Source organism: Xyrauchen texanus, chromosome 10 (genome assembly GCF_025860055.1).
Source record: "Xyrauchen texanus isolate HMW12.3.18 chromosome 10, RBS_HiC_50CHRs, whole genome shotgun sequence".
NCBI lineage: Eukaryota > Metazoa > Chordata > Actinopteri > Cypriniformes > Catostomidae > Xyrauchen > Xyrauchen texanus.
In genome coordinates, this window is record NC_068285.1 from 28,405,140 (window position 1) to 28,431,034 (window position 25,895).

The 25,895-nt window shown below is 40.6% G+C and overlaps 1 protein-coding gene across 1 annotated transcript in view; it reads right to left on the reverse strand.

Moving 5' to 3' along the window:
- LOC127650710 (thrombospondin type-1 domain-containing protein 7A-like) overlaps positions 1 to 25,895 on the reverse strand; it is a 192,103-nt gene that overhangs the window by 37,966 nt on the left and 128,242 nt on the right. The window contains exons 8-20 of the mRNA XM_052136306.1: positions 20,083 to 20,335; positions 18,416 to 18,538; positions 17,420 to 17,548; positions 17,140 to 17,243; positions 15,299 to 15,493; positions 12,984 to 13,250; positions 8,650 to 8,828; positions 8,270 to 8,275; positions 7,314 to 7,447; positions 7,052 to 7,205; positions 4,952 to 5,093; positions 4,572 to 4,687; positions 4,363 to 4,480 (exon numbers count right to left, since the gene is read on the reverse strand). Coding sequence (XP_051992266.1) covers positions 4,363 to 4,480; positions 4,572 to 4,687; positions 4,952 to 5,093; positions 7,052 to 7,205; positions 7,314 to 7,447; positions 8,270 to 8,275; positions 8,650 to 8,828; positions 12,984 to 13,250; positions 15,299 to 15,493; positions 17,140 to 17,243; positions 17,420 to 17,548; positions 18,416 to 18,538; positions 20,083 to 20,335 — 1,920 coding nt within the window. The remainder of the gene's footprint in view (positions 1 to 4,362; positions 4,481 to 4,571; positions 4,688 to 4,951; positions 5,094 to 7,051; positions 7,206 to 7,313; positions 7,448 to 8,269; positions 8,276 to 8,649; positions 8,829 to 12,983; positions 13,251 to 15,298; positions 15,494 to 17,139; positions 17,244 to 17,419; positions 17,549 to 18,415; positions 18,539 to 20,082; positions 20,336 to 25,895) is intronic.

Consider the following 25,895-nt stretch of genomic DNA (forward strand, 5'->3'; position numbering starts at 1 on the left):
GCCTCTGCGTCTGAGACAGTGAATCCACACATCTTATCATGTGGCTTGTTGAGCACGTTACCGCGGAGACCTAGCATGTGTGGAGGGTCACATAATTCTCCAAGGCAACTCACCACATGCCTAACCGAGAGTGGAACCACATGACTCTACCCACCCCAGCAACCGGGCGGCCAATTGGTTGCTTAGGAAGCCTTTCTGGAGTCACCCCCTGGATTGGAATTTGTAACTCCAGGTGTGGTAGACAGAATCTTTACTTGCTGAGCTACCCATGCCTCCCTTATTATACCAGATATGTTATACCATAGTAAAAGTTAAGCATGAGAAAAAATACACACGCATGCATGCACACACACACTATTTAAATTAAATTATTTGAAAATCAATTAACTGATTAAATTAAATTCATGATTAATATTCACAATTTCTTAATAATTACTGTTGTTAATACTGTTATATAATAATAATAGTAATGATTATTTTTATGATGATGATTTTAATAGTTATAATAACAATAATTAGTAGTATTTTATTATTAATATAATTATAAATTTTATTCAGCAAATAGGGTGCAAATCCATAGATATGATTTATGAAGATTTTACAAGTGCAGAAATAAATGACACATCTGCACATTTAATCACACATTTAATAATAAAATTATTTTGTGATATATTTACAACATAACTAATCAATTCTGACTTCTACATTCATAACCATCCAATATACCTAAGTATCAGGCTTTAGAAAAACAAATATATAGGTCAAAAACCTTTTATAAAATGGAATTTAATACATCACATATTGTTAGGCAGTCACGTACCTGTACAGTCTAGTCACACAAGTTAATATTTCAATGTATCTGAAGCTCAAAACGGGTCAGAAAATTCTGCAGATGGTCGAAACCCCACTCAGCCCCCATATGACTCTCCATTGTAAATAAATGACTTCCATTCTATCATCTGTCGTGTGTTGAATGCAGTCTAAACTACAGATTAACAGAATACAGCTCTCTTTCATGTTGGCTTTCAAAGAGTGTACCTAGTACTAGCTTGATTTGTTTTATTTAGAAAAAAGCTGAATGTACACAACCTTGTAGGGCATGGGTAGGTACTTTGTAATGTTAAACACTATCGTAGCCCAGTCCCCGGCTGAGACGCTGCCCTGAAGCTAGTTGTACCAGATGCAATTCATCTTCTCTGAAGCCTGCCATGATGGACCTTCTCTGCGGACAAGCCTCTCTGAAGCTCCCTGCTTTCCAACAACCACAAACCAAATCAACTCGCAGTTCCTGGTGTACTCTTTATATATGCTGGATTCAGTTGGGAAAACTGTGGATACAAAAGTGCTTGTGAGCCTTTGAGTGAGTTTCTAGCTGTAGGGATCTCTCTTATATCGGTTCTCTCCCTCTCCTATCTCTCTGCCATTTAATCTTTTCCTGACTATTTGCCATCTCTCTTCTGGCGGCCAGTGTGTGAGATTTAGGGCAAACCGAATTTAACCGATGAGCCACAAGGTATCCATTGCAAGCTGTTGCATTCAGCTCTTGGATTCACTTTCAATAAATCTTGTTTGAAAATAGTTGCACTACATGGACAAAATTATGTTGACACCCAAAAGCCACACCCATATGCACATGATGAAGATTTCATGTCAAAAATGTTATTAAGGAGTTGGTCCTCCCTTTCCAGCTATAACAGCTTTCACTCTTCTTAGAAGGCTAGATGTTGGAACATGGCTGCAGGGATTTGCTCCCATTCAGAAACAAGAGCATCAGTGAGGTCAGGCTAGTGCATGTTGGGTAATGGGCCATTCCAATTTCTCTCAAAGGTGATAAGCCGGGTTCATGTAAAGCCAGTAAAATTCTTCCGCACTAGACTTTGTAAACCATTTCTATATAGCTTTGTGGGTTCTACTAAACGTTGGCCTAATGAGATTTCATGGCTATATCCTTGATTTAATGCATCTTTTAGTAATACTGTAAGTGTAGCTATAAAAGCCAAACTCATACTTTTGGCCATGTAGTGTATTTGGTAGAGATGCACCGACTGCAATTTTCTTGGCCGATTCCGATTTCCGATTTTTTTTTTTGCAAGTGTGACCTGCCAATACCGATTTTTTCCAATTCCGATTTTCTTTCTAAGAACTATTATTGACCGCATATACAAACAAAATCTACCTTTGTTCAATCTAAAATGTTATTTTCATAATAAAATAAATTATTAAACATTAAAATTTACCCCAAACTGCACTAAGTTACAGGATCTTCTCTCACTTAAACAACTCTCAAAATAAAGTGCTCTGTGACTAGAAAGGGGTAGAAATAACAATTAACTGCAAATGAGTTGCTTTATATAACAAAACCGATGTAATTTTCCACTATTTTTATAAATGGACCTTTTTTCTTTATTACTCATCTAAAAAAACAATTCCAAAGATTACAAGCCTATGAACAAAACTGAAGTGTCCAATACGCTCAACATTGACATTAAGCTTACGTTAGATGTCCAAATATCAGTTGTAAAACTTATTGCTGCTTCGAGATCGGCTTGTCCCGGGAGTCTCCCGTATTTCACACCCATCAACACCCCCCCTCCTGTTTTGTTATTTCTCCCGGGAAACTCCCATAATTTGTATGGCCCAAACCACGTTATATGAATAATCACATCAATATATTATTCCAAAGTTGTCCAGTTGCCAGATATTGTATCAAACTCATCCTACTCACACAATCGACAGATTGATTACAAATCATTTGTGACCTCAACCTGGAAACCTACAACCCAGTTGCTCTGTTGATATCTGTGCAGGTAGTAGATGTGGGATGTTGGATCAAGCATCACTGGTACATGGAAGGAGAAGACTCAGCTGGTGCTCCGGTGGAAAAAAAAATATATACATGTACATTTAACAACAGCTGGATGTTAGAATTTAATTTCATATCCCAAAGCCATATCAACAATACCCACGCCTTTTGCAATGTGTGTAGCACTGATTTTAATATCGGACATGTTGGGAAAAATTACATTACTCAGCACAATAAATCACAATGGCACAATTTGTATAGTATTTAGCCTGCCTCCGCCATCCAGCACCCCCTTCCCCTGCCGGATTTGTGTACCCAAATGTTGACCGATAACAGGCTGCGTGTGTAACATGACACGAGATTAAACAACTCGTGTATCGAGGAAATGTATCAGATTTCTGAACCCTCTGTCCTCAACTATGGAGAACAGCTGGTCATACAGGACCATGAATTCCATAATTTTCCTCGTAATTGTTTTGGTCTTTTCGCTGCTCATACCAAGGAAAGATAGGAAAGGCTGCTGACTTGTGGCTGGTTTAGAGCTCTGACTAGCTTTAGCCGCTTTCCCTTTTTAGCTTCTTTTTTAAAATGGGCATTTTCAGCTGGGTGATGGTGTTTTAAATGTCTAATTAGGTTTGTTATTCCGAATTTTATTGTGGTGGTTCCCCCACGGTTTACTTTAGCCTTACAATTATTACACATTTCGAACTTTATGTATTCTTCACTCACAGTAAAGATCTTCCACGCCAATGACGTTTACATGCGGCTGTGACGTTATTGCCTGCGCCGCTGGCAACAAAACAGACCGGCCAGTCACTGGTCCGGGCCGAGCATGCAGAAAATCGGCTGATTCCGGTCCCTGGCCGGTCGATCGGTCGGTGCATCTCTAGTATTTGGCATTCGCGTCTGTGCACAAGCCAGAGAATTGTTCTCTTCCTCTTAAGAGCTACTGATCACCTGCTGATTCTCTATCTTTGTGGGATTCTTCTTGCCTGGGGACAGATTAGGGATGCCACTATGAACTAAGCCAGTACAGGTTTCATATAGCAGCAGGGTTTTCTCTTGTTGCTGCTGCCCATTGCCTCAAACACCTTGTATAGTGGAGAGGTCTCTAAGGCCCCAAGCACACAAACATAATGGGCCCAAAATCAATCGTCAGAGCAGATGGAATTACACTTAAGGACATCATTATCCTCCTCTGAAATGCTGGTTTTGGGAGATAACAATTGTTCTCACACCATTAATTTTTTTGTGGTTTTAGCCAACACTCTAAAAGACAACTAAAAGCTCAGTGTCATTCCCAAAAACCTGCCATTTGAGGAACCAGTCATGCTAGCTAACATCAAAAAACAATGTTTTGGACCGCAAGACCAAAACATCCTCCTGATGCTGTTGATATTGTCTGAAACAGTCAATGACACTCAAACTAGGCACTGCTGAGACTGTGAATTAACAGACCGATTTAGTGAAATTCAATCACACAAAATCGGCAAATTTTAGCATGTGCTAGCTCATATCAAACTACTAGTGTGAATGTTTTAGTTCTCCAAGCGGCCTACCTGCAAGGCCACAGGTGTGAGAGCAATCAGTCCAAGATGACCAATCAGAAAGCTGGCAGTTGATGGGGCACTCGACCACACAGGAAGCATTCATCTGCCATTTTTTATCAAGACCAAGCTGAAATAACATAGATGAATACAGTTAGGATTTACAACAATGGAAGCAGTACAGCAACACTGAACATATGCTGTAAACAATATTACCATACCTCCTCACAAAACTTGATGTCCACAGATTTGCCATCACTGCGAACACAGTCCAACATGCGTGTCTTGAATCCAACCCCACACACCGCTCGTTCACTCAGCTGACATGTGCTCCAGTCTGGATGTGAAAGATCAATTTCATTTATTTTTAAGTCTCTTATTTGAGGTCTATGTCAAGTCTCAAGTCAATTTATTTGTGACAAAAGGGCCAGTCTCAGACTTGAGTTTCCATTTCTCATTCTAAGTGTCTGAAAATGTCCCAACATTTAAGCTGGCAGATGATTAGCTGCAATCAGTGTAACATATCTCTGTGATTCCTTTATCTTTAAATGGATCTGGCAGCTAATGCAAATGCTGCAGATGAGATGTGGTCTGTAATTACCTGTAATATTGTAAGAGTAATGGAAACAGTTGGTGTTCATGGTGCATTGTTCCTTCTCTGTTGTTGGAGGACACTGTTTTCCTTCACCAGGCTGACGGATAGGGCTGGCAGTCCTCTGCCTTGTACTGTTTACATTGCATGGCTTAAAAACACAAAAAGAGCTTTCAATGAACAAATGAATGACAACCTTGCTGAAAAAAACAAGCCTAATATGGTTTGCTCTTTTAAGCTCGTCTCTCAGGTTGACCAGCTGAAAGTGCCCAAAACCCATCTAAACCAGCCAACAGACCAACCTAAACAAACTATCAAACCACCTTAGCTTGATTTAAAGATGACACGCAATCAAAATTGTCCCAGTTTATTTTATTAATGCATGTTACTGGTCTTATTAGATCCGATTCACATCCATCTTTAATCAAAATAAGTTTTAACCCTACCCCTTCAAGAGTATAAACAAAACTTCCATCATAGCAGCTAATGCAGAGATGATAAGGTGTATTTTTGACTGTTTTTTGACTGTTACGAGCCAGTTGGCTTGAGTTTATATTTTGAGTGAGGAGGAATAATGGCAAATTTGCAGACATTTCACTCCTGAATTGCTGAGGTGATCTCTAATGAATAAAACATGATTGCCTCTGGAGGTTATTCATATTTTTAATGCAGGTATATTGGTATGTACAAGTAAGTGTTTTTTCCCTGTATATGTAAATGTTAAAATGTTGTAATCTTTTACTCACTCATTTTTCAACAGCTACAGCCTCGACACAAGAAAAGACAGTGATGTGCTTGTGTGTTTATGTTGCCAGTTTGATCATTAGTGTGTTGAGATCACTGCTTAGTTTCACCGATAAAGGGCTCTGGCTTGAGCAGCACGGTGGAAAGGGTGTGTGTTTGTGTGCACTGCAAACTTGCATTCAGATCTGCCTCCATTCCGCTATGCAATGTCCACTTTTCACATTCCAATCAACAACCGATGGATAAAATCATGTCACTGCCCTAATATTTTTTTCTAATTCGATCAGCTGTTGCACTTGGAAATACATTGCAATAAGTCTGTCACAACTTCCGTTTAATGCCGACTTTAAGATTTTTTGCAGCAGGGAAACTAATAACATGATGAACAATCTATTTAAAAAGGCAATCTTCAATTGTTCAGCATATGTGCAGCGGATATATTTTGCTTTCAAATTGTATTGCTAATTCAGATGTTGGCTGTTTTTTCTGAGGGAAATAAATGCCTCCCTGATTTCAGAACATTCATGTGTAAGATGGTTTAAGCTTTAGCGCATTTTCAATGCTGGAATCCCCTCTGTATTCATGACAATTATCTTCCCTTGCAGTTTGGTGGCAGCATGCCTGGGAATCACACTGAAAGAGACATGAGTAACCCTCCCTCTGAGAGAATCCTCAAAAACGCCTGTGCACAGGCTTATGCCAATCCAAAAATATTTAAAGCGTAAGCTCACAACCCAACAAAAAGCTTAACAAAACTCCAAGCATCAACCTCCACCATACAAAAACACTTTCCACACCAATGACTTCCAATTTTCCTTTATTTACTGGTGCTGGTCCACTGCCAACAAAAATGAAACAATGTTAAATTGGTGTTGGCCGAGCTTGTGAGCTACTCTGAAAAAACATGCTGTGTGTCAAATCCTACTCTACAGGAAATGGAAAAATAGGTGGAAGTGTTCTAGACTCTCACTGGCCAATCAGTATGCACTGAAGTTCCCAGACAATGGTTGGGCATTTATGGAATGTGTGCATTGAAAAATGCTGTGTGGAATGTTAAGTTAGGTTTAAACTATCCATCGAAATTACATTTATATAAATATATTGTATTTGTTTATCTTGGTTCATGTTATTTCTATATACAGTATACTAATCCATTTATCACATTAAGTTGTATATGTTAACAATAACTACTGCATTATGAGCTAACACAAACTTAGCAATAAGCAAAAGTATATTTATTAATTAACATTAATCGAGATTAATAAACACTTTAAAAATCATGATACCTAGTGCATTAACTAATGTTAACTTATAGAACAATATTGTAAGGTGTTCCTAATTTCTTTATAAATATAATTTTCTTACTAATGGGCATCGACTCCAAGGGCCCCAGTCGGTCAAAACACAGTCCTCTGGACAGGGAAGTTTTCTTTCTCTGGCCCCAAGAGGCATTTCCTCTGGATCACAGAGATAGTCCTCTACAGGGTCTGAAGGCCCATTAACAGTGTTCTGCATGCACCTTCATAAAAAGAAACAAGCTTGTGAGCTTATTGTTCATTTAACTATTATGAACACTATGAAGCCATAATAGAAGATTTAGCATTGTTGTTGTTTGTGATACTCCTACCTTACTTTCCTCGTCTGTACACCATCACCGCAGTTCTCCTTCAGATCAACATTGCTGACCCTCCAAACGCTCCATGGCTCAGCCACCCAGACATACTGACTACAGTCGCTCAGACACGGGACCACTTCATACACCTGAAGATACACCACAACACTTTCAGCAGGGGCGTAGCAACCATATTAACTTATTACAACCTGAAACATTATAGGTTTAGACAGGTAACTGCTATAATTATGAATGAGAGAAATTGCATCGTTGAATATGGCTGCTCTAGGAATAAAAGTCTGGCTTTATAGTTAGAGCCAGTCAACTTTTCAATAGATGTGTCGTCCTTCTGTTTCCTCAAGAATGTGTATGCAAAATAGCTGGATCAGCTTAAAAATATTGTTTCTTTATGCATGAGTTGAGCTAAAGAATTACAATGTATGATACCGATGTTGTCACATTTTGTTGCTGATTTGAAACATGTTTTTTTAATTGAAATCTTGACCAGTCGTTTTGGAGATTTAGATTTTCCCCCATTCAAGTACAGTAAATAGGAACTGTACTTGTATAAATAGAAAATAGCTTAACCGAAGCATTAGAGGCCATCAAGTGACCAGACTCGCCTTAAAGGTACTTTGTTATATTATTAATTATATTTATAATATATAATTTCTTTATATTTATTGGTTGCAAACTGGTTGCTTTTAACATAGACTGAAGGAACATGCAAGCAAACATAATGTCAAATTCATAATATTAATGAGACAAGCCAATAAGGTTTACAATGTGTCCCCTAATGTTCAGATCTTTCCTACGTTTCATCCTGTCGAGTCATACATTTATCAAGATCTTGAATTAATGATTCTTTAAAAAAATATATTCCCATTCATCAAAACCAATTGATTAATCAAGAGAGTGCAACATTCAATTATTGGTGTGTTTCTATGTGGTTTAAAACTTGAGATTTTTACCTGAGCCTGTGGCAGGATTCCAACCATGATAGGAGAGAAGATGAAAGAGAAAAAATAGAGAGCAGAGAAGTTATTGCATGTCAGTCATTTAGATAACCTCAGAGGACAATCTTTTCATGCTGTGTATATTTACACCATTTTAGCCATCCTCTTTAAAAATCTGATGCCATTCTAAAGCATAGAAAATGTTTGTTTCATAATACACAAACCCCTTACTGTGTTAATAATAAAATAAAATGTTGTTCTATTTGTTCTTTTATTTGAAAATGTATAACACCTTTGCAAGTTTAATGACTCTTATGATAATTAATCATTAAAATAGACAAGTGCATATCCAACAGCATTATATAAATATGACTGGATTCAACATTGCTACATACTTGATTCACATGGTCCAGTTTGGGGCAGGGCCTTCCACCATTATAAGGTTTTTCTCGAAGCCACTTGGATCGTACTTTGACTCCACTGCCACAAGACTTACTGCATCGAGACCAGTTTGACCACTCACTGAGTTTGCAGTCAGATGGGCAGGGGATAATACAAGCTTCCTCAATATATCCTGCGAAAGTAAGATAGAGACAAATTAGGGTTCCCCATCTGTCACTCACTCGACGTTGTGTCGATTGTAGTGACACAAGGGGTCTCTTCTGAGAGCCTTGCGTACCTTCTATACTTGAACTTGAGTAAATGCCAATGTCAAATTGGCAAACAGAATTTGCATGCCCCGCCCTGGACATACGGGTATAAAGGGAGCGGGCAAGCGAATGCCAGATAGATTTTTCTTCGGAGCCGAACGGTTGTGTGATCAGTGAGCTGTGTGACACATGACTGCTTCACCCACCTCTGTAAGAGAGCTTGCTGTTGGATCTTTCTCCTCTCTGCACAATGTGCAGACTCTGCCCCTGGGCGCTTCGACAGCGCTTCTCTTATAAAAGAGTTGACTTCTTTGAAAGAGTTTATTTTCCTCTAAAAGAGTTTGATCCTGGTAAAAGAGCAACATACACAAGTGAGCGTTGAACGTTCTTTTCAGGACGTGTCTTTTTAAAGATGCCCTTCCAACAGTGTAGTTCCTGGATGCGGTCGATTTCTCTCCACTTCTGATTGTCATAAAAGCTGTGTCATGTGCCTGGGCTGCGAACACACACAGACAGCGTTTTATGAATGGTTTATGTTCTCAGTGCGAGAACATAGCCATGGCAACATTGCGGTCGCGGCTTTCTTTTCTAACGAGAGAAAGCCACTTCAGTCTTTCTTTCTTCCCACAGAATTCAGGACGACCCGGCTGGCATTGAAGACGATTTGAGGATGACAACAGGCTCTGTTTCGCCGGGTAAAACCCCATGAACCACCCGGCACGCTTGCTTACTTCCGTACGAGCTCGGGATGTGTGCTGTTCACTTCGCGGCCAGCCTGCATTCTCCTTCAAGCCCCCGGAATTGGATGATGATTGGATAGCATCACAGCGGCGTCTGATGCTGATGACTCGCCTGGGCTTCCACCTTTGGGTCCGCTCGACCAGTCTGAGCCTGACGCACGGATGTCCGCTATGCTTTCCCGGGCCGGCTTGAGCACGAGGTGGACTGGAAACCTCTGTCCCCATCTCACAACTACTCGATCGATTCCGCTGGTCATAGCTACGCCCCCCCCGGGAGGTCCTTCAGGTGGACAGAGCGGTTGCTATCCACCTGTGTCCCGAGAATGCCGCCACTTGTCGGGACCGTCCGATACTCCCTCCAAGGCCTGTAGGACAATGTCACCACTGACTGCGAAAGCCTACAGCGCCACTGGACAGGCTGCCTCCGCCTTGCATGCCATGGCTCCTGGTAGAGTTACACCAAGCCAAGGCACTCAAAGATCTGTTCCTGGGTAGTGCCGATCCTGACGTGCTGTAGGAACTGCGCTCTGCCAACGACCTCGTTCTCAGAGCTACGAAGGTCACAGTGCAAGCACTCGAGCAGGCGATGGCCACCCTCGAGTTCCAGTAACGCCATTTATGGCTGAACTTGGTCGAGATGCGCAACGTTGACGAACCCGCTTCCTCAACGCCCCTGTCTCCAAGTTCGGTCTCTTCGACGACTGTCTGGCATTCACTCGCCCTCTCCCTTTATACCCGTATGTCCGGGGTGGGGCATGCTAATTCTGTCTGCCAACTTGACATTAGCCTTTTCTAAAGTTTAAGTTCAGAGGTAAGCGAGGCTCTCAGAAGAGACCCCTTGTGTCACTACAATTGACACAACGTCTCGTTCCTTCCATCGGGGAATGGAGGTTACAACAGTAACCATGACATTTCTAAAACAGTATCAGTCAAACGAACATGAGGTTCACATGATGCAGTTATAACAATGGTTACTGGAGTTTGTCTAATACATTTTGACAAGTGAAACAGTGCTGAAGCACAGTGTCTCGGTTTCTGTTGAAGTTTAATTTTACATCACAACTTGCAAAGGTCATGTTTCATTCTGGACATTCTTGGTTGGAAAGCCAAACAGATGGTATAATAAACAAGCTAGCTCAAGTAAATATCTAAGAATATTTCAGAGGATTACTCAAACTGTAGGCTGCAGGAGGCTGCAAGAATTCCACATTGGCAATAATGCATTGCTCCTTCAAACCTACAAGCACAACAATATTTGATGCTAACAAGCCATTGGATGATTACTCCATGGCTTTACAGCAGTTTTAATGAGCATTTCAGAAAGACACAAATAGACACATTTCTGGTTGCCGGTTGCATACAGATGTTAAAGCACAATGTGAGATATCTGATTTGCTTTTAGGCAGATCGTGACATTTGCAGTGACAACCTGTCTATGAACCAATAAGAACTTGTAAATGAATCCTTCCTTCTAGGGACAACAAACCTTTTGTTAATGAGAACATTTTAGAATATAGTGACTGATATCAATCTCTTGTCCAATATACACAGTATTGAACCGTCCCTTTATGAACACGTTCAAGAAGAGACCATCAGTAACATATAAATTACAGTATACATAACAATATTTTTTTCATGTTAGATAAAAGTAGGAGTAGATAACGTTGAAAGTCTTCAGCACAAATTGAGTAGGTGCCATTCAAACAGAACATGTTTTTGCATCTGTCTGTGCTTTTTTGTAAACTGTTGTTTTATATAAACATGCACTAGACGGACATCTTTGACAGTCACGCTGCGCCAAATGCCACATTTTTAAGATGCCATGTCAAGTTAAAAAGAACATCACCTTTTAAAAACATGTCTCGAGACACCTGCGATCTATTCTATTCATTGTATTGCATCTACAGCACCTTTTCTTAACACAATAACACATTCTGTCTGAAGGGCCCCTTATCTCTCTGCCTATTATCATGAGAGGGATTGTTCCAGATATTTTTGCAAGTGTTGTTCTAAATCAGGAAAAAAAAAGAATATTCTCACACATACTATTACATTTTGGGCTATCTTTTTGCAATTCACAGCCTGTGCCTATAAATTTTAAATTGGACAACTCACAAAAAATTTGCTTAAACAATCCAATGACAACAAATCAAAAGGTAAAAACTCTTTGCACTGAATTTTGTTTTGCAATGTATCTTCTCATAGTTGGATTAAACACAGGCTCGACCCCCAACAAATCGCCTCAGGCAACATGTCAACCTGACAGTCTCACAAGCAAGCAACAATGCTTCAAATTGTGAGGAGCACAGAGTCTGAAAGGAGCTAGGGGTGTCTCATAACCAGCAGGAAATGAAAGAGAGGGAGAGGGTAACGCCCTGCCTCTGTCAGCACATCTGCACTGTAGGGATGCTGAGTCTCTGAGTCACTCACAGGCCTCAAGCTGAGTGCGTACAATCCATACGAATGGATTGTGACTCATAAAAAGAGAGATCTTAACATCACGAGCTCTTGCATTGCCCAAAACATTCAAGCACTGTAGTTTCCCACATTTTAATCTGGGGCTGAGGGGAATGGATTGCCAAATGCTCTTTTCTGTATCCCATGCTGTAGGAGATGATGAAAGGTGTCCATACCGAATTAGACTATGAACACTGTTGTGGAGCTCAAATGTTTTGCATTGATTTTTGTATTGACCATCAGTGGGTGTAAAAAATACTTAGCGAGATAAGCTCTTTTCTGTTTTAAGTGAAGAGAGACTAACTAAAAGGATACAACAAAAAGGATAAAAACATGCATGCTTCTATTGTGCATTGTTTAGTAAAACATATTCTGCAAAAGCCCCAAAACGCTCATATGCATTTCAAATTGGATGAAACTGAGAAAACTGCTTGTAGCTGTTTGTTTTGTATTTTCAGTTTGATGCATGCAGTTAATTGTTTCTCATATTTGTATTACTACATACATTAGGCTATAAAAGCCTAAGACCACATTGATATTATGGCCTTTTTTCTCATTAAATCCTGGAAATAAACACGTTTTAGGATGTTGAGAAATAGGGAAATAAAGGGAAAACAAAATTAATTGCAATTGAAAAGTAGGAGTATTAACCATGTTAACTATTTTGCACAAAGACCAGATTTCCTTGCCTCCACACAGGATGCTTTTTGGAACATTCTCATATAATGTTGTGATAACACAAATCATCAGGTTTTGCATACATGTCTGCAGTTCATGTTAGAATTTTCACAACAGAAGCATTTTCTCTAGTGTTTTCAGACTTTTGGACCCCAATTTACATTGTATTCAAATCACTTATGTGTGTCATTACTGTTAACCCACCATGACTGTTGCAGCGTGATGTCTCTACAAGGCGGTTATCTTGGTCATAGCACACCGTGGCTTGATATCGGTAGCCCTGGCCACACTCCTTGGTATCACCTTGCACTTTCATACCCAAAAGACCCTCTACACGGCCACCCTCGGGCAGGATGCAGTCAGACCAATTACCCACCGGCTGGGCGTTGTACTTGTTGCAGGGGCAGTACTGGGTCTCACTCAGGGGGTACATCTGGGTGTTTTTACATTGCTCTCTCTTTTTGCTTTTACCTGAGCACACAATCACATAAATCAGTAGATTTGAGATCAACAAACTTTAGAAGACATAATATCATGGATAGTTAATTCAAAAATGAAAAATATGTCACACTTATAATTTTCTCTTCTCTGTGGAATACAAATGGAGATGCCTCAATCAGCAATTACGTTCAATGCATTTTCTTTCCAAACAAGGAAACTGAATAATGACTGAGGCTAGCGTTCTGCCTAACATTTCCTTTTGTGTTTAATGGAAGCAAGAATGTCACATGGGTTTGAAACAACATGAAGGTGGGAAACTGATATTTTTATTTTTATTTTTTTTTTTGGGGGTGAACAATGATTTTAATAAAATGGTTCAATGTTCAGGGTATCTTTAAATATTTTTAAATAAAATGGTCAAGAATTAAGTTAAACGTATCCTAATTTAGATTTATCCAAGTTAAAATACCTATGCGCTAATCTCATGTAATCTTTTTGGACAGTTGCCAGACTTAAAGCAGGTCTTTTAAAGGGCAATTACACACACTGTATTTTTGTAACCTTCTAAATCAGTGACTAAGCCCCTCATGGCACTTTACGCTACAGATTAAACCCTATTTCTGGCTCAGTTGAGATTCAGGCACACTCATGTAATTGACAGCATTTAGCAAAACTACTTAAATCATGGAGTGTTTTCCAATCAAGTTAATTGATCACGCAAAAACCTGTCTTGTTTAATCTAGTTTAACCAGGTATTATCTGCACTGGTTATGTGCTGCTCCATGTGTTATAATAAAGACATTGCCATTATTTTCAGTGCAAACATGCCTCCTTTCTATGTAAATGAGTTTTATTATAGACTGCACCCGCACCATTTTATCAAGACAAGTGGTGTAGATGAAAAGAATGCCAAATAATGTTAGTCTGTTGAATCCTTGACAATTAAGCACACAGAACTGGCCAGCAAGGCTGCACCATGCAAATTACCTTTAGTCCTAATCCTTTGGCCCTGTCTGCACCATTACCTTATCTACATACATCTTTAGTGACTCGGGTACTAAATCAATGCAGACAATGGTGCTCATTCATGTAACTCTTGTAAATATATGAGTAAATTCTGTATGAGTAATTTGCACATGAAATGGACCTTTCCGAAAATTGTCCTCCGGATTCACAAATGCCTGGTCACCTGAGATTTGTTAGTTAAATGTGTGCATGTTAGTGAATTCAAAATATTCATAAATACAGGGCGTGTGAATGTTCACTCACAATTATCATAAATCCACACCCACAAAAATGCCTTTTAAGGAAGTCCTCAGACATGCCAGTAATTGTGAATAGGGACATGAGGAACAGTAATGAAAGGGTTTTAAAATGAAGTGCATTCAAATCACAAAATGTTGATTTAGCAAACACGCTGGTGTGGTCACAAAGAAAGTGAAGAACCAGGTTCTTTTGTGAATCAAACAATCCAAGAGGTCAAAACAAACAGTTGACACAAAGCGTTAGTGTAATGTTCAGTTCAATAATGATGGTAACAGTGATATTTCCTTTGCAACTGGAAGACTCTTTAGGGAAATTAATAGAATGCCTGAAGAAGGTCTTTAACCGAAACGTTGTAAGCTAATAAAAATTTGCAAGTAAAATGACAGAGTGAGGGTTGTTTCTATTTTTTCCCCCTTATTTTGAATATTATGCGCCTGCCCAAACATGTTTATTTATAGGTTTAAAGCATTAACATTGACCATACACTAACAACTAAATGCAATTTATCAATGACTACACAGAATTATGAATCCAAATTATAGAGCTCATATTAAATAAAGAAACTGCCCAACCAGTAACCTTATAGGGCATTCATTTTTTCAAGAAAATCAGACAAAAAGACATCTTTCCTTTAACTTTTTTAATAACATTAATTCTTAGTGTATTTCCCCATATACCATAACTAAGTTCAATTAAAAAAACAGTGGGTGAGAACAATCTGTTTGTGCATTTATTTAGTCACTTAGGCAGAGACACATTTGCATAAGCAAGTAATCATTGCACCAGCTGATTCATATAGAAGCAGCACTTACCAACTAGCATCCTTTTCCTGGTTCTAACGCCCACACAATCAGCAGCACAGGATGAGAATTTGGACCAGTTAGTCAGCTGGCAGTCATTCTGGCATGGAAGCTGACAGTATTGAGTGAGTTGAGGCATAGGACCAGCAAACTTGAGACAGGCTGAAACATCTACCGGTCCACCATCTAACTTCTTACAGGAGACAACTGTGCGATAGAAGAGATATCACAAACTGATAGGCGTGCATTATACAAGATAATTAACAAAAGAGGCAACTATGACACATTACATGATCGACAGCATATGAACACCCAAGCTGTGAAGACAAATCTTAATGTTAGGGCATAGAATGAAATTATATATAAAGGGCAAAAAAAAAAAAAAAAGCAAAGCACAACAAAACAAAACTATACTCAAAGTAAGCCAACATTAAGGAAAACTCTGCTTGTCTCTGGGCAACACTGATAAAGATAAACCCACTTTCATCTGCAAAGCCACAAATATTGAATGAAGATAAGCATCTTGTAATGGATTACACTAGTAGACGGATAAATGCCTATTGACTCGGGAACCAGAACAGATCCAAACATATATGGTGAAAGCCATTGTATTGGATTTCTTCTTCTACCATGTCTGTGTATTGCAGGATATTACGGGTAATGGTTGCTAATGTAGGCTGTGCTGAGAAGTGTTGTGTATCTTGATATCTAATGAAGCTCTTTACATTATGGTTCTAATGTGAATCTGGGAATCATCTGCAGACACGCTCTTACTTTGACCAAAGTCCAAGCTCTTCACGGGATACATGTCCTACAGTATTACAAGTAAGGCATATTATTTCTCTTTTAATATTGTTTTACATTTTCAAACAATATTTTGTTTCCATATAAATGCGTTTTAATGTCAGTTATGAATTATGTGGAACTTTGTGTCTAATTTAATGGTAAATGCAACTCTATAAGAGATATTTAATGATTGTATAGCACCAACATCAACTGTCTTGAGGCATAAAAACCAACACTCTTATCTTTCATTTTCAAAGATGTTTTTCAATCACACCACAGTAATGGGCTTGCGTTTGAACCCAGAAAGAGTTTACTGGTGAGAGTCAGAGCAAAGGGTTTAGCTTTTGACTGCTTCAGAGATGGCCCCAAATAACTTGAACAACATTTATTTTGGATCCAGAAGCATTTACACAGATTTCTCACCAATTTGGAATGCCCAATACCCACCTCTTAGTAGGATATTGTGGTGGGGCAGTAACTCACCTCAATCCGGATGGAAGAAGACAAGTCTCAGTTGCCTCCACTTCTGAGACAGTCAATCTGTGCATCGTATCACGTGGCTCACTGTGCATGACACTGCGGAGACTCACAGTATGTGGAGGCTCATGCTACTCTCCGCGATCCACGCACAACTTACCACACACCCCGTTTAGAGCAAGAACCACTAATCATGACCACGAGGAGGTTTCCCCATGTAACTCTACCCCCGGGCCAATTTGGTTGCTTAGGAGACCTGGCTAGAGTCATTCAGCATGCCCTGGATTCAAAATTGCGACTCCAGGGGTGTTAGTCAGTGTCAATCCTCACTGAGATGCCCAGGCCTCCGCATTTAGACAGATATTAATGTTGTTAATAAAGAGCCAAAAATAGTGCTATGATGCTAACTCTCAGTCACATATCAAATGACAACAAATCATATGCATTTGCAACCTGTTTAAAAATCTCCCCAGCTTCAATGTGAACCATAGCTACAAGTATAAACAAAGATATTTCAACATATATGGCCTACTATTGTAAGATGTTGCATCTTTCTTATAGAAAGGTTGATGATGAGGGGTCTTCTGTACCTCTACCCTGTAGTCCTGGTCCACAGGTCTCCTGAGCTCCAGGAGTGTCCTGCCGAATGGTCCAAGGCACCAACTGACATCTACGCCACTTGTGAGTTTTCCACCTATGGCACAGAAAGACAAGTTTTATACAGTGGGGACCCCAAGAAACTTCAGAATCCCCAACTCCACTTGATCTGATTACCCCCACCCCCCGCCCCGTTCCCTGATCATATGGCGAAGTAAGATTACTTTTTGCCCACCCCCACAAAGATCACATACTAGTACCAGCCTTGTTTACCTGTAGCCTGGACAAAAAGATGAGGCATCACATTCCTTTTCCTGGAAGAGAACTTCTGGGCAGTCCTGGCCCCCATTGGCTGGAAGCTGAACAATGATACGTTTCCTGGATTGCTTCTTTTGATGGCACCTCCTTAATTTACACAGGAAGAGATATCGCGTATAAATGCAGAAAAGCTCATAAAGAAAATGTTATCACTCATAAATATAATCAGTACATAAACTTTGCCTGATTACATTGCATTTAACAAGGTTTATCCTTAAAATGTGCAAAAATGGCAGTACATTTAAGCTATCATATGCTTTGTGATTTAACGACTTTAATATTAAGTGCTATTCAGAAATGAAATGATGATAATGAGGCTACAATGGTCAGCTTTTTAAAACTTGATTAAGCTATTTATCCTCTCATTGAACTTCTCCACTAGGAAAAGGCAGTTATAAATATGTGTCTCGTTGTTGATTATTTATTCTCTTTTTATAGCATTACAAGGTAGAGGTACAAATTGATAGGGTAGTTCCCTTTGTAAAAATAACAGATATTTTTAAATATGCAAACATATTGTACATTATTTAAATGCAATCAATGCCAACAACAAAGAAGAAGAAAAATGGATGTGTAGAGTAGGATGAAATAAAAAATATTAGCACGTTGAAGTACCTCTCCACCAGATGTTAATTGAGAGGCATTAAGCCAATGTTTCCTACAAAACACACTCAAGTGTGACATTCACAGAAAAAAATGATATTAACAAGCAATAGCAATGCAGCACAAGTATGTCTTATATAACAAATTGCTCAGATATTGTCTGCTTATTATAATATTTGCTCTGGTTCCGACAGGCGGGGTTGCCAGGCAACAATACATTTCATAGTGTTGATAGAGAGCCACTGTGGAAACAAAGACTGTTTTTAACACTCCTGATGGAATGCTGAGAAAGCAACAAATAATAATTTATTTTATGCTCTTTAACCAATTTATAATTTTTTTTAAAGCAGAGAACCTGTCTGGCATGAGGAGGGGCAAGGTGTCCAATCACTGTATGGAGTGACGATGCAGTCTCTCTTACAGGGCAGAAGACATGGTCTCACTGTCTCCGGACGCAGGCTCTCTGGACACCTACATAAACACATTAAAACAGGATGGAGATGTTCACACTAACCAGGACCACATTTTCCAAAAGCATCGTAAGCCTAAGTAGATCGTAGAAACCATTAGCGCCAAAACAATTTAACGATCAACTTAAGCTTGCAATGCTTTTGGGAAACACAGCCTAGGACAATGAAATCACTGAACATAGCATGCATCACTGTGAATATATGTACCGCTAAATGATTAGATGGCTTGAAATACTTTTGGGAAGTAGACATTTCCACCATTGTGCAATGCTATTTTTTACTTTGTTCTTCAATGTAAACATGTGCTAGATGTACGTCTTTGACCATTGTGCCGCATTCAACTGTCTTGTTTGGATGCCGTGTCAGGTAAAAAAGCATGTCAACTTTTAAAAGCACATCTTGAGACACCTATATTTTGTTATGTGCATAGCTTTTTTTAGGGCAAGAATGAATTTGGTCTAGACGGTCCCTTAGTATAGTGCAAAATCATCCAAGTAACAATTTCATTGTTCTTGATACACTGTATTCAGAACACATGATAATAAAGCATTAACTTGACTTCTTTTTAGACAATTACTATAAGTGTAAACTGCATAATGTAAATAAATGAGTTCAGTCTCAACAATTGTGTTTTTGTTATAGTTGTCCTTTTGAATATACTGTATGACACTTTCTTCTCCTTTCTGTTCCTATCCCTGTGTCATTCCAATTTTCCTGTTCCTTTCACACACAGTCCCAGCCCCATAATGATCAACATGCAGCTCGTGTGTGCAAATCTGCATCTGTATGTGAATGTGCAGATCAGTGGGTAAAGCCCAGCACATGAATAACCCTGGGAAGAAAGCAGTTGCTCATTTCCATTGCCAGCATGGTGTGCCCGAGCACTCTGTTTCCACATCCACTGACAGAATAATGCAGCTATTAAACTGAATAAATAAACAGTTAATTTATTTTCCCAGTAGACACCTTGACGGGGAGACCAGACCTAGATGCTTAAAACTACCAGCTGAGAGCTCATCTACTTACAGTCACAAACTGTCAATAAAGAGCATGCACTGGACTGAGGGATGTTTTTTATAAAACATAATAGATAATATGCTTCAATATCTATTGCAACAAAGGGTAATAAAAGTTTATGGACTTTCTGTGACCCGCTTGAGGACAATGAAAGGACATGTAGAGGCATTGTTATGGGTAGACAATGAACAGAATAATTATTTAAATATGTATGAGGATATAATTATACCTTAAAACCATGATTAATGGTTAGGAAAAATTTTACCAATTAGTAAGCTCTTTGTAACATCTTGTGAAGATGAGTGCTATATTATATCTAAATATAAAATACATTTAGACAGAATAAAATCTCTTCTTTAAGCAAGCAGCTCAATATACTACATTATTTTGATTTATATTTACAAAAATGCACACACACACACGCATGCACACACAAATAATTAACTGCAATGAAATAACATTTTTCATTCACATTTTGTATTTTGTTTCGTGAATTCCAAAGAAACACACACATTAATAGAAACGTACTTTTTAGGTGGCACCTGGCCTACATTGACCCGGACACAGATAACTTTCCGTGTCTGCATCCCTACCGAGCAGAACGCCTCATTAGTGCCGACTCCTGCTCCACTGTGGCTGAGCGAGCTGTTGGCAGGAGGAACGGAGGTATCCTCTATGCACTGACCCCAGGGTCCCGTTTGCCAGTGGTACACAGTGCAGGGATGATCATTACAGTTACGCACCTCCTGCAAAGCACCGCTGTTTGGGCACTGACTCCCACCTAGGAGATAAAAGTGTTATGGAAGTGTTAGAATTATGGGTAATTTATAAACCCAAACCATTGTGAAATAAAAGCTGTTGACCTGGTATTTGACCATCCTCTACATCATTAAAGACTAACCAACCCAAATAAATGTACTTGAGGATTTGTGTCAAACGTCCACCTTATTCTTAAACATACACACAGTGACCACTTTATGCGGAGACATGCGGCGTGTGGGAATAGCGGAGATTTCAACCCCATTATATCAAATATTATTCTGCTGTGTCTCATAGATGCATTTATTAAAATTAGATGTTTGTTCCAATCTTGCAAATAAAACTCTCCACGAAGCAGGGAGGTTATTCAGATGCTCCATCAAGACAAGTCGGCTCCCTCATGATAATGCGCATTGCGTATTGGATGGAAAACATGCACCAATTTGTATTTTCTTAAGTTGAATTTTTAGAAATGCACTTAAAAAATGCTAATCATTTAGATGGAAACTCAGCTACTGAGATCAAATTTTTTCCACATTCTGATGGTTGATGAAAACATTTACTGAAGCTCCTGACCCGTATCTGCTGCCACACGATTGGCTGATTATATAATCACATAAATAAGTAGGTGTACAGGTGAACCTATTAAAGTGGTCTTTGAGTGTATATTATCTTGGTAATGTATAGGCAAGGCAAGGCAAGTTTATTTATATAGCACATTTCATACACAATGGTAATTCAAAGTGCTTTACATAGAAGAGATTAAAATAAGAATAAAAAAATAAGAATAATTGAAACAGTTTAGAATAAAATAAAATAAAATACAGTACAAACAGTCGGACACACAGTGGCACAGTGCTCATTCAGTAAATGCACAGCTAAACAGATGTGTTTTAAGTCTGGATTTGAATGTGACTACTGTAGGAGCACATCTGATCTCTTCTGGAAGCTGGTTCCAGCTGCGGCTGGCATAATAGCTAAAAGCAGACTCTCCTTGCTTAGAGTGAACCCTTGGTATTTCTAGCTTATATGATCCTAATGATCTGAGTGATCTGTTGGGTTTATATTCAGTGAGCATATCTGCAATATATTGAGGTCCTAGCCCATTGAGTGATTTATATACCAGTAATAATAGGGAGTCAGTCTATAATTTACTAAACTAAACAAAACTAAACTGTGAAGTACTAAACTAAACTGTACTCAAATATTTGTGCCAAACGTTGATCTAAATCTATTTGTAGAATTTTACATATCATTAGAGATATTAAATAAATATTATTAATTTCAATCAACCCACAGAACACAGTAAATGGTTCAAATTGGGCCTATTCATCATATCAGTGCACACACACACACACACACACACACACACACACACACACACACACACACACACACACACACACACACACACACACACACACACACACACACAATCATTTTAGACGTACATTTTATAACTTATGATTTATTCTACAGAGACAGCATATGATCTAATTTCAGACTGCAGTATGGAGGTATGATATTGGACCAACTTTGCTCAGAAAATTTTGGATTACAATATCAACTACAGCGTGATAATCTGGAACATCCCTCCACAAAATATCCTTCTTTCCTAATTACTATTATTGTTAACTTTTGCTTTTGTGGTTTGTTAATCTGTTATTTTCTTATATACTGAAGATATATACTTTCAATAAGAATAAAAAAAAACATGTACTAAAGTGGTATTGTGGCTATTTTTTTATTTAAAAAGTTGACCCTATGAGCAGCTCTCATGGACTTGATGAAATATGAGCAGTGTTAAATATATGAGGTTACTGTGACCATAACTGTTAAGATGAGAGCTGGGACACTACAGGAACCCAAATTTATTGCTTGGATTTCATTAGAAACCACAGTGAGGCAAAGCAACAGAATCCCCATGGACTAGGCAGCCATTATCTAAAAAGTGTGCACAAACAACAACACACCAACAAATGACAAAATGTTAAACCAGTGAATGAGAAAAATGTATGTTTTCAGCAGCGCTCCTTGTTCAAGAGCACCTGAAATAATGAATAATTGGTGTTTCCTTTGTAGCAATGCATAACAAAGAACTTCAGTACCTCATTTATTAAAAAAAGGTATCGACTACTACCACACACTTCATTAGACATGTGAGAATCATTAGGAAACACTTGCTGAGATTTGTTAGGCAGAGCCACCATAAAAGAGAATAATAAATACTTCACAGTTACAAAAGGGAAGTTGTTTAACCCAAACTTCTCATACTATTGCAGGGCATGCCAGAGAAATGCATTAGCACAGCTTCAAAAAGCTGCACCAGAAACACATTGTTTTAAATGGGTATTATCCCTTGGGTTATTTTTTTGACCTGTGGCTCAGATGAAGACTAATCCTTAGTACAATTACAAAAGTGAGTCAGTGCATAGCTCTGAGTAATTTCATGCTCTTCACCCAACTCTGCCCCATTAAGGGCTGCAGGTCATTTTGCACCTCAACCCATCCATAGTCAGTTTTGAATGTATCTTCTCTTGGTGTTGGACGCAATGGTGTCTGCATGACATACTCAAGAAATTGTTGGTTCTGAAACTGTCAAGCTCTCCACCGAAAAAATTTAACACCCCGCCGAGTGTTAAAATAAAATTATATATAAAACATAAATAAATAAATAAATAAATTATGTTTAAAATTGTATTCAAATTGTATTGATACACACTCTGGTTGGAATAAGTGAGATCTAAGGCCTTCTTTGGAGAGAAGGGAGGGCCATCCACAATTCAAGCAACGAGTCTGTGGATATACTGTGTTGATATTTAAAGACCTCATGAAATCGCATGAGATGTGCAGTTTTATTATTTCCTTTTGAAACTGTTAGTTTGGACGGGACATATTGTAGGGTGTGCCACTTTTTTTTTTTAATAGCCAAAAGGCTTTAGTTCCCCGTCTGTCGCTCACTTCGACATTGTGTCGAAGAAGCGACACTAGGGGACTCTTTTGAGCACAGAATATGCCTCTGATCTATGAAAAAAGGCCAATGAGATTTAGGCAGACAGTATTTGCATACCCCGCCCCGTACATACGGGTATAAAAGTGGAGAAATACGTCAAGTTCATTCTGAAATTTTCTTCAGAGCCGATGGTCGTGTTGCAGTCAGCTTCGAGTTACACACCCGTTCCTGTTCCTCTGACGCTTGCTGGCTGTTGGATCTACGGCGTACTTCTCCTTCTCTGCGCAACAGTGCAGTTTACCCCTGGGCGCTTCAACAGCGCAAAACTAAAAGAGATTTATAAAAGAGTGATTTTCTCTGAAACAGATATTTTCCTCTAAATGAGCAATACACAGCTGGTGTTGAAAGTCCTTTTCAGGACGCATTTTTATAAAGATGCCCTTCAGCCCCTGTGTAGTTCCTGGATATGGTAGAGTGCTCTCCGCTTCAGACGGCCACAGGCGTTGTCTCGTGTGTCTGGATTGTGATCACACCGAGGCAGCGTTTGTGGATGGTTCATATTTTCACTGCGAGAACATGACCATGGCAACGTTGCGGTCACGGCTCGCTTTCAATAGAAAGCACGGCACTCCAGCCGCACCCCGCATTGCTCCTGCTTCCCATGGGATTGAGGACGATGTGGCTGGCGATGGAGGCGATCTGAGGAGGCAGTGGGGGCAGTGGGTGCAGCTCCGCCGGGTAAGGCCCCTTGGGCCACCCGACCCCCGGCACGCTCATTGACTCCATGCTCGAGGCAACAGCGGCTCGACTTACAGCCAGCCTGCCTATCCTCTAGAGCTCGAGGTGGATGATGCATTGGAGAGCGCAGCGTCTAATGCTGATGACTCCCCTGGGCTGCCGCGCAGATGTCCGATATGCTTGCCCGGGCCACCGACAGCATGGAGCTGGACTGGAACCCTCCATCCTCCCCACAGCCATCGCGGTTGGATGACTTGTTCCTGGGGGCTCCGCGCCGCACAGAGTCCAGTTTTTCCCGGAAGTGCATAATGAGCTGACGTCTGCTTGGAGGGCACCCCTCTCCACTCGTCACAAAGCCATTCGCTCATCCGCTCTCGCTACCCTCGACGTCGGAGTGGCCCACGGGTACACGGCGATTCCCCAGGTGGACAGGGCTGTTGCGCTCCACTTGTGTCCAGAAAGCCCTACCACCTGGCGGGGTCGCCCTGTACTCCCCTCTAAGGCCTGTAGGACAATGTCTTCATTGACGGCCAAAGCCTACAGCACCACTGGACATGCCGCTTCCGCCCTGCATGCCATGGCCCTCCTGCAAGTCCACCAGGCCAAGGCACTGAAAGATGTGCACGGGGGACATGCTGCAAGAACTGCGCTCAGCGACCGACCTCACCCTCAGAGTCACGAAGGTCACAGCGCAGTCACTTGGGCAGGTGATGGCCACCCTCGTGGTCCAGGAACGTCATCTGTGGCTGCACTTGGTGGAGATGCGTGAGACAGACAAAGTGTGCTTCCTCAACACCCCTGTCTCCCAGTTCAGCTTTATCGGCAACACCGTCGAGGACTTTACCCAGCAGTTCTCGGCGGGGAAGAAACAGACGGAGGCCATTTTGCATATCCTGCCCCGCCGCAAACCTGCCACCATGGACTATGCCCCGTCTGCTCACCGAGGGCGTCCTCCTCCAGCGAAGAAACGCCCTGCTTCGCCTCAACCCGGGCCCAGCTCTCAGCGCACGTGTCGAGCACCCTGCAGAAAGACGATGCCCCCCCATCTCACGGACCCCCTCGAGGACCCGCAAGGCTCCCAGGTGCTCCTGAGACGATCTACCCAGGGACCAAGACGTTAGCTCAGGAGCGGGTAAGCAGACCGCTCCGTCCCCCGGTGGAGGGCCGGGAGGAGAATCTTTTGTTAAATTTATTTAATTTATTTCACCCCTAGACAGGTCTGTGGTACCCATATTCTCAGTAAAATAGCTATTTCCTTTGTCTCTGGGTAACCTGGCCCGCAAATGCCGTTCTCACAGCACACCTCAACAGTCCCGGCATGCTGGACGTGGACCCTCCGTCCTCACCCACATGACTGTTCCCCGGCCGGCCGGTTCTTACGAGTCCAGAGGATGCCGCTACAGGACCTCCTCCTCATTCACTAACCCAACCCCTGCCAGGTGTGCAGAGAAAGGTAAGTGCTTCCAGTCTTTTCTCACCACCAGAGCCTCGGGACGCGTCCACGCCTCCCGACACCGTACTACCTGCTCCACCCCGCTGCGAAGCCCCGCCGGGTACGTAAAAAATAATCATCCCTTTGGTGCCCCTAGCACGGAGCTTAGATGAGTGGCTTTCACTTCCCAACCCGTCACGCTGGCCCGGACCATTTGACTCGGTTACGCAATTCAGTTTGCCAGGCCTCCGCCCCCCTTCGCGGGCGTCCGCTTTTTTTTTTGCCGAACATTCCAAATCCCCGCACGTGGAAATCGCTACTCTCTTACTCAAAGACGTGATAGAGCCTGTCCCTCCAACCGAGATGAAGAAGGGTTTCTACAGCCCTTACTTCATCATACCCAAGAAAGGCGGCGGCGTACAACCAATCTTGGACTTGCAAGTTTTCAACCGGGAATTG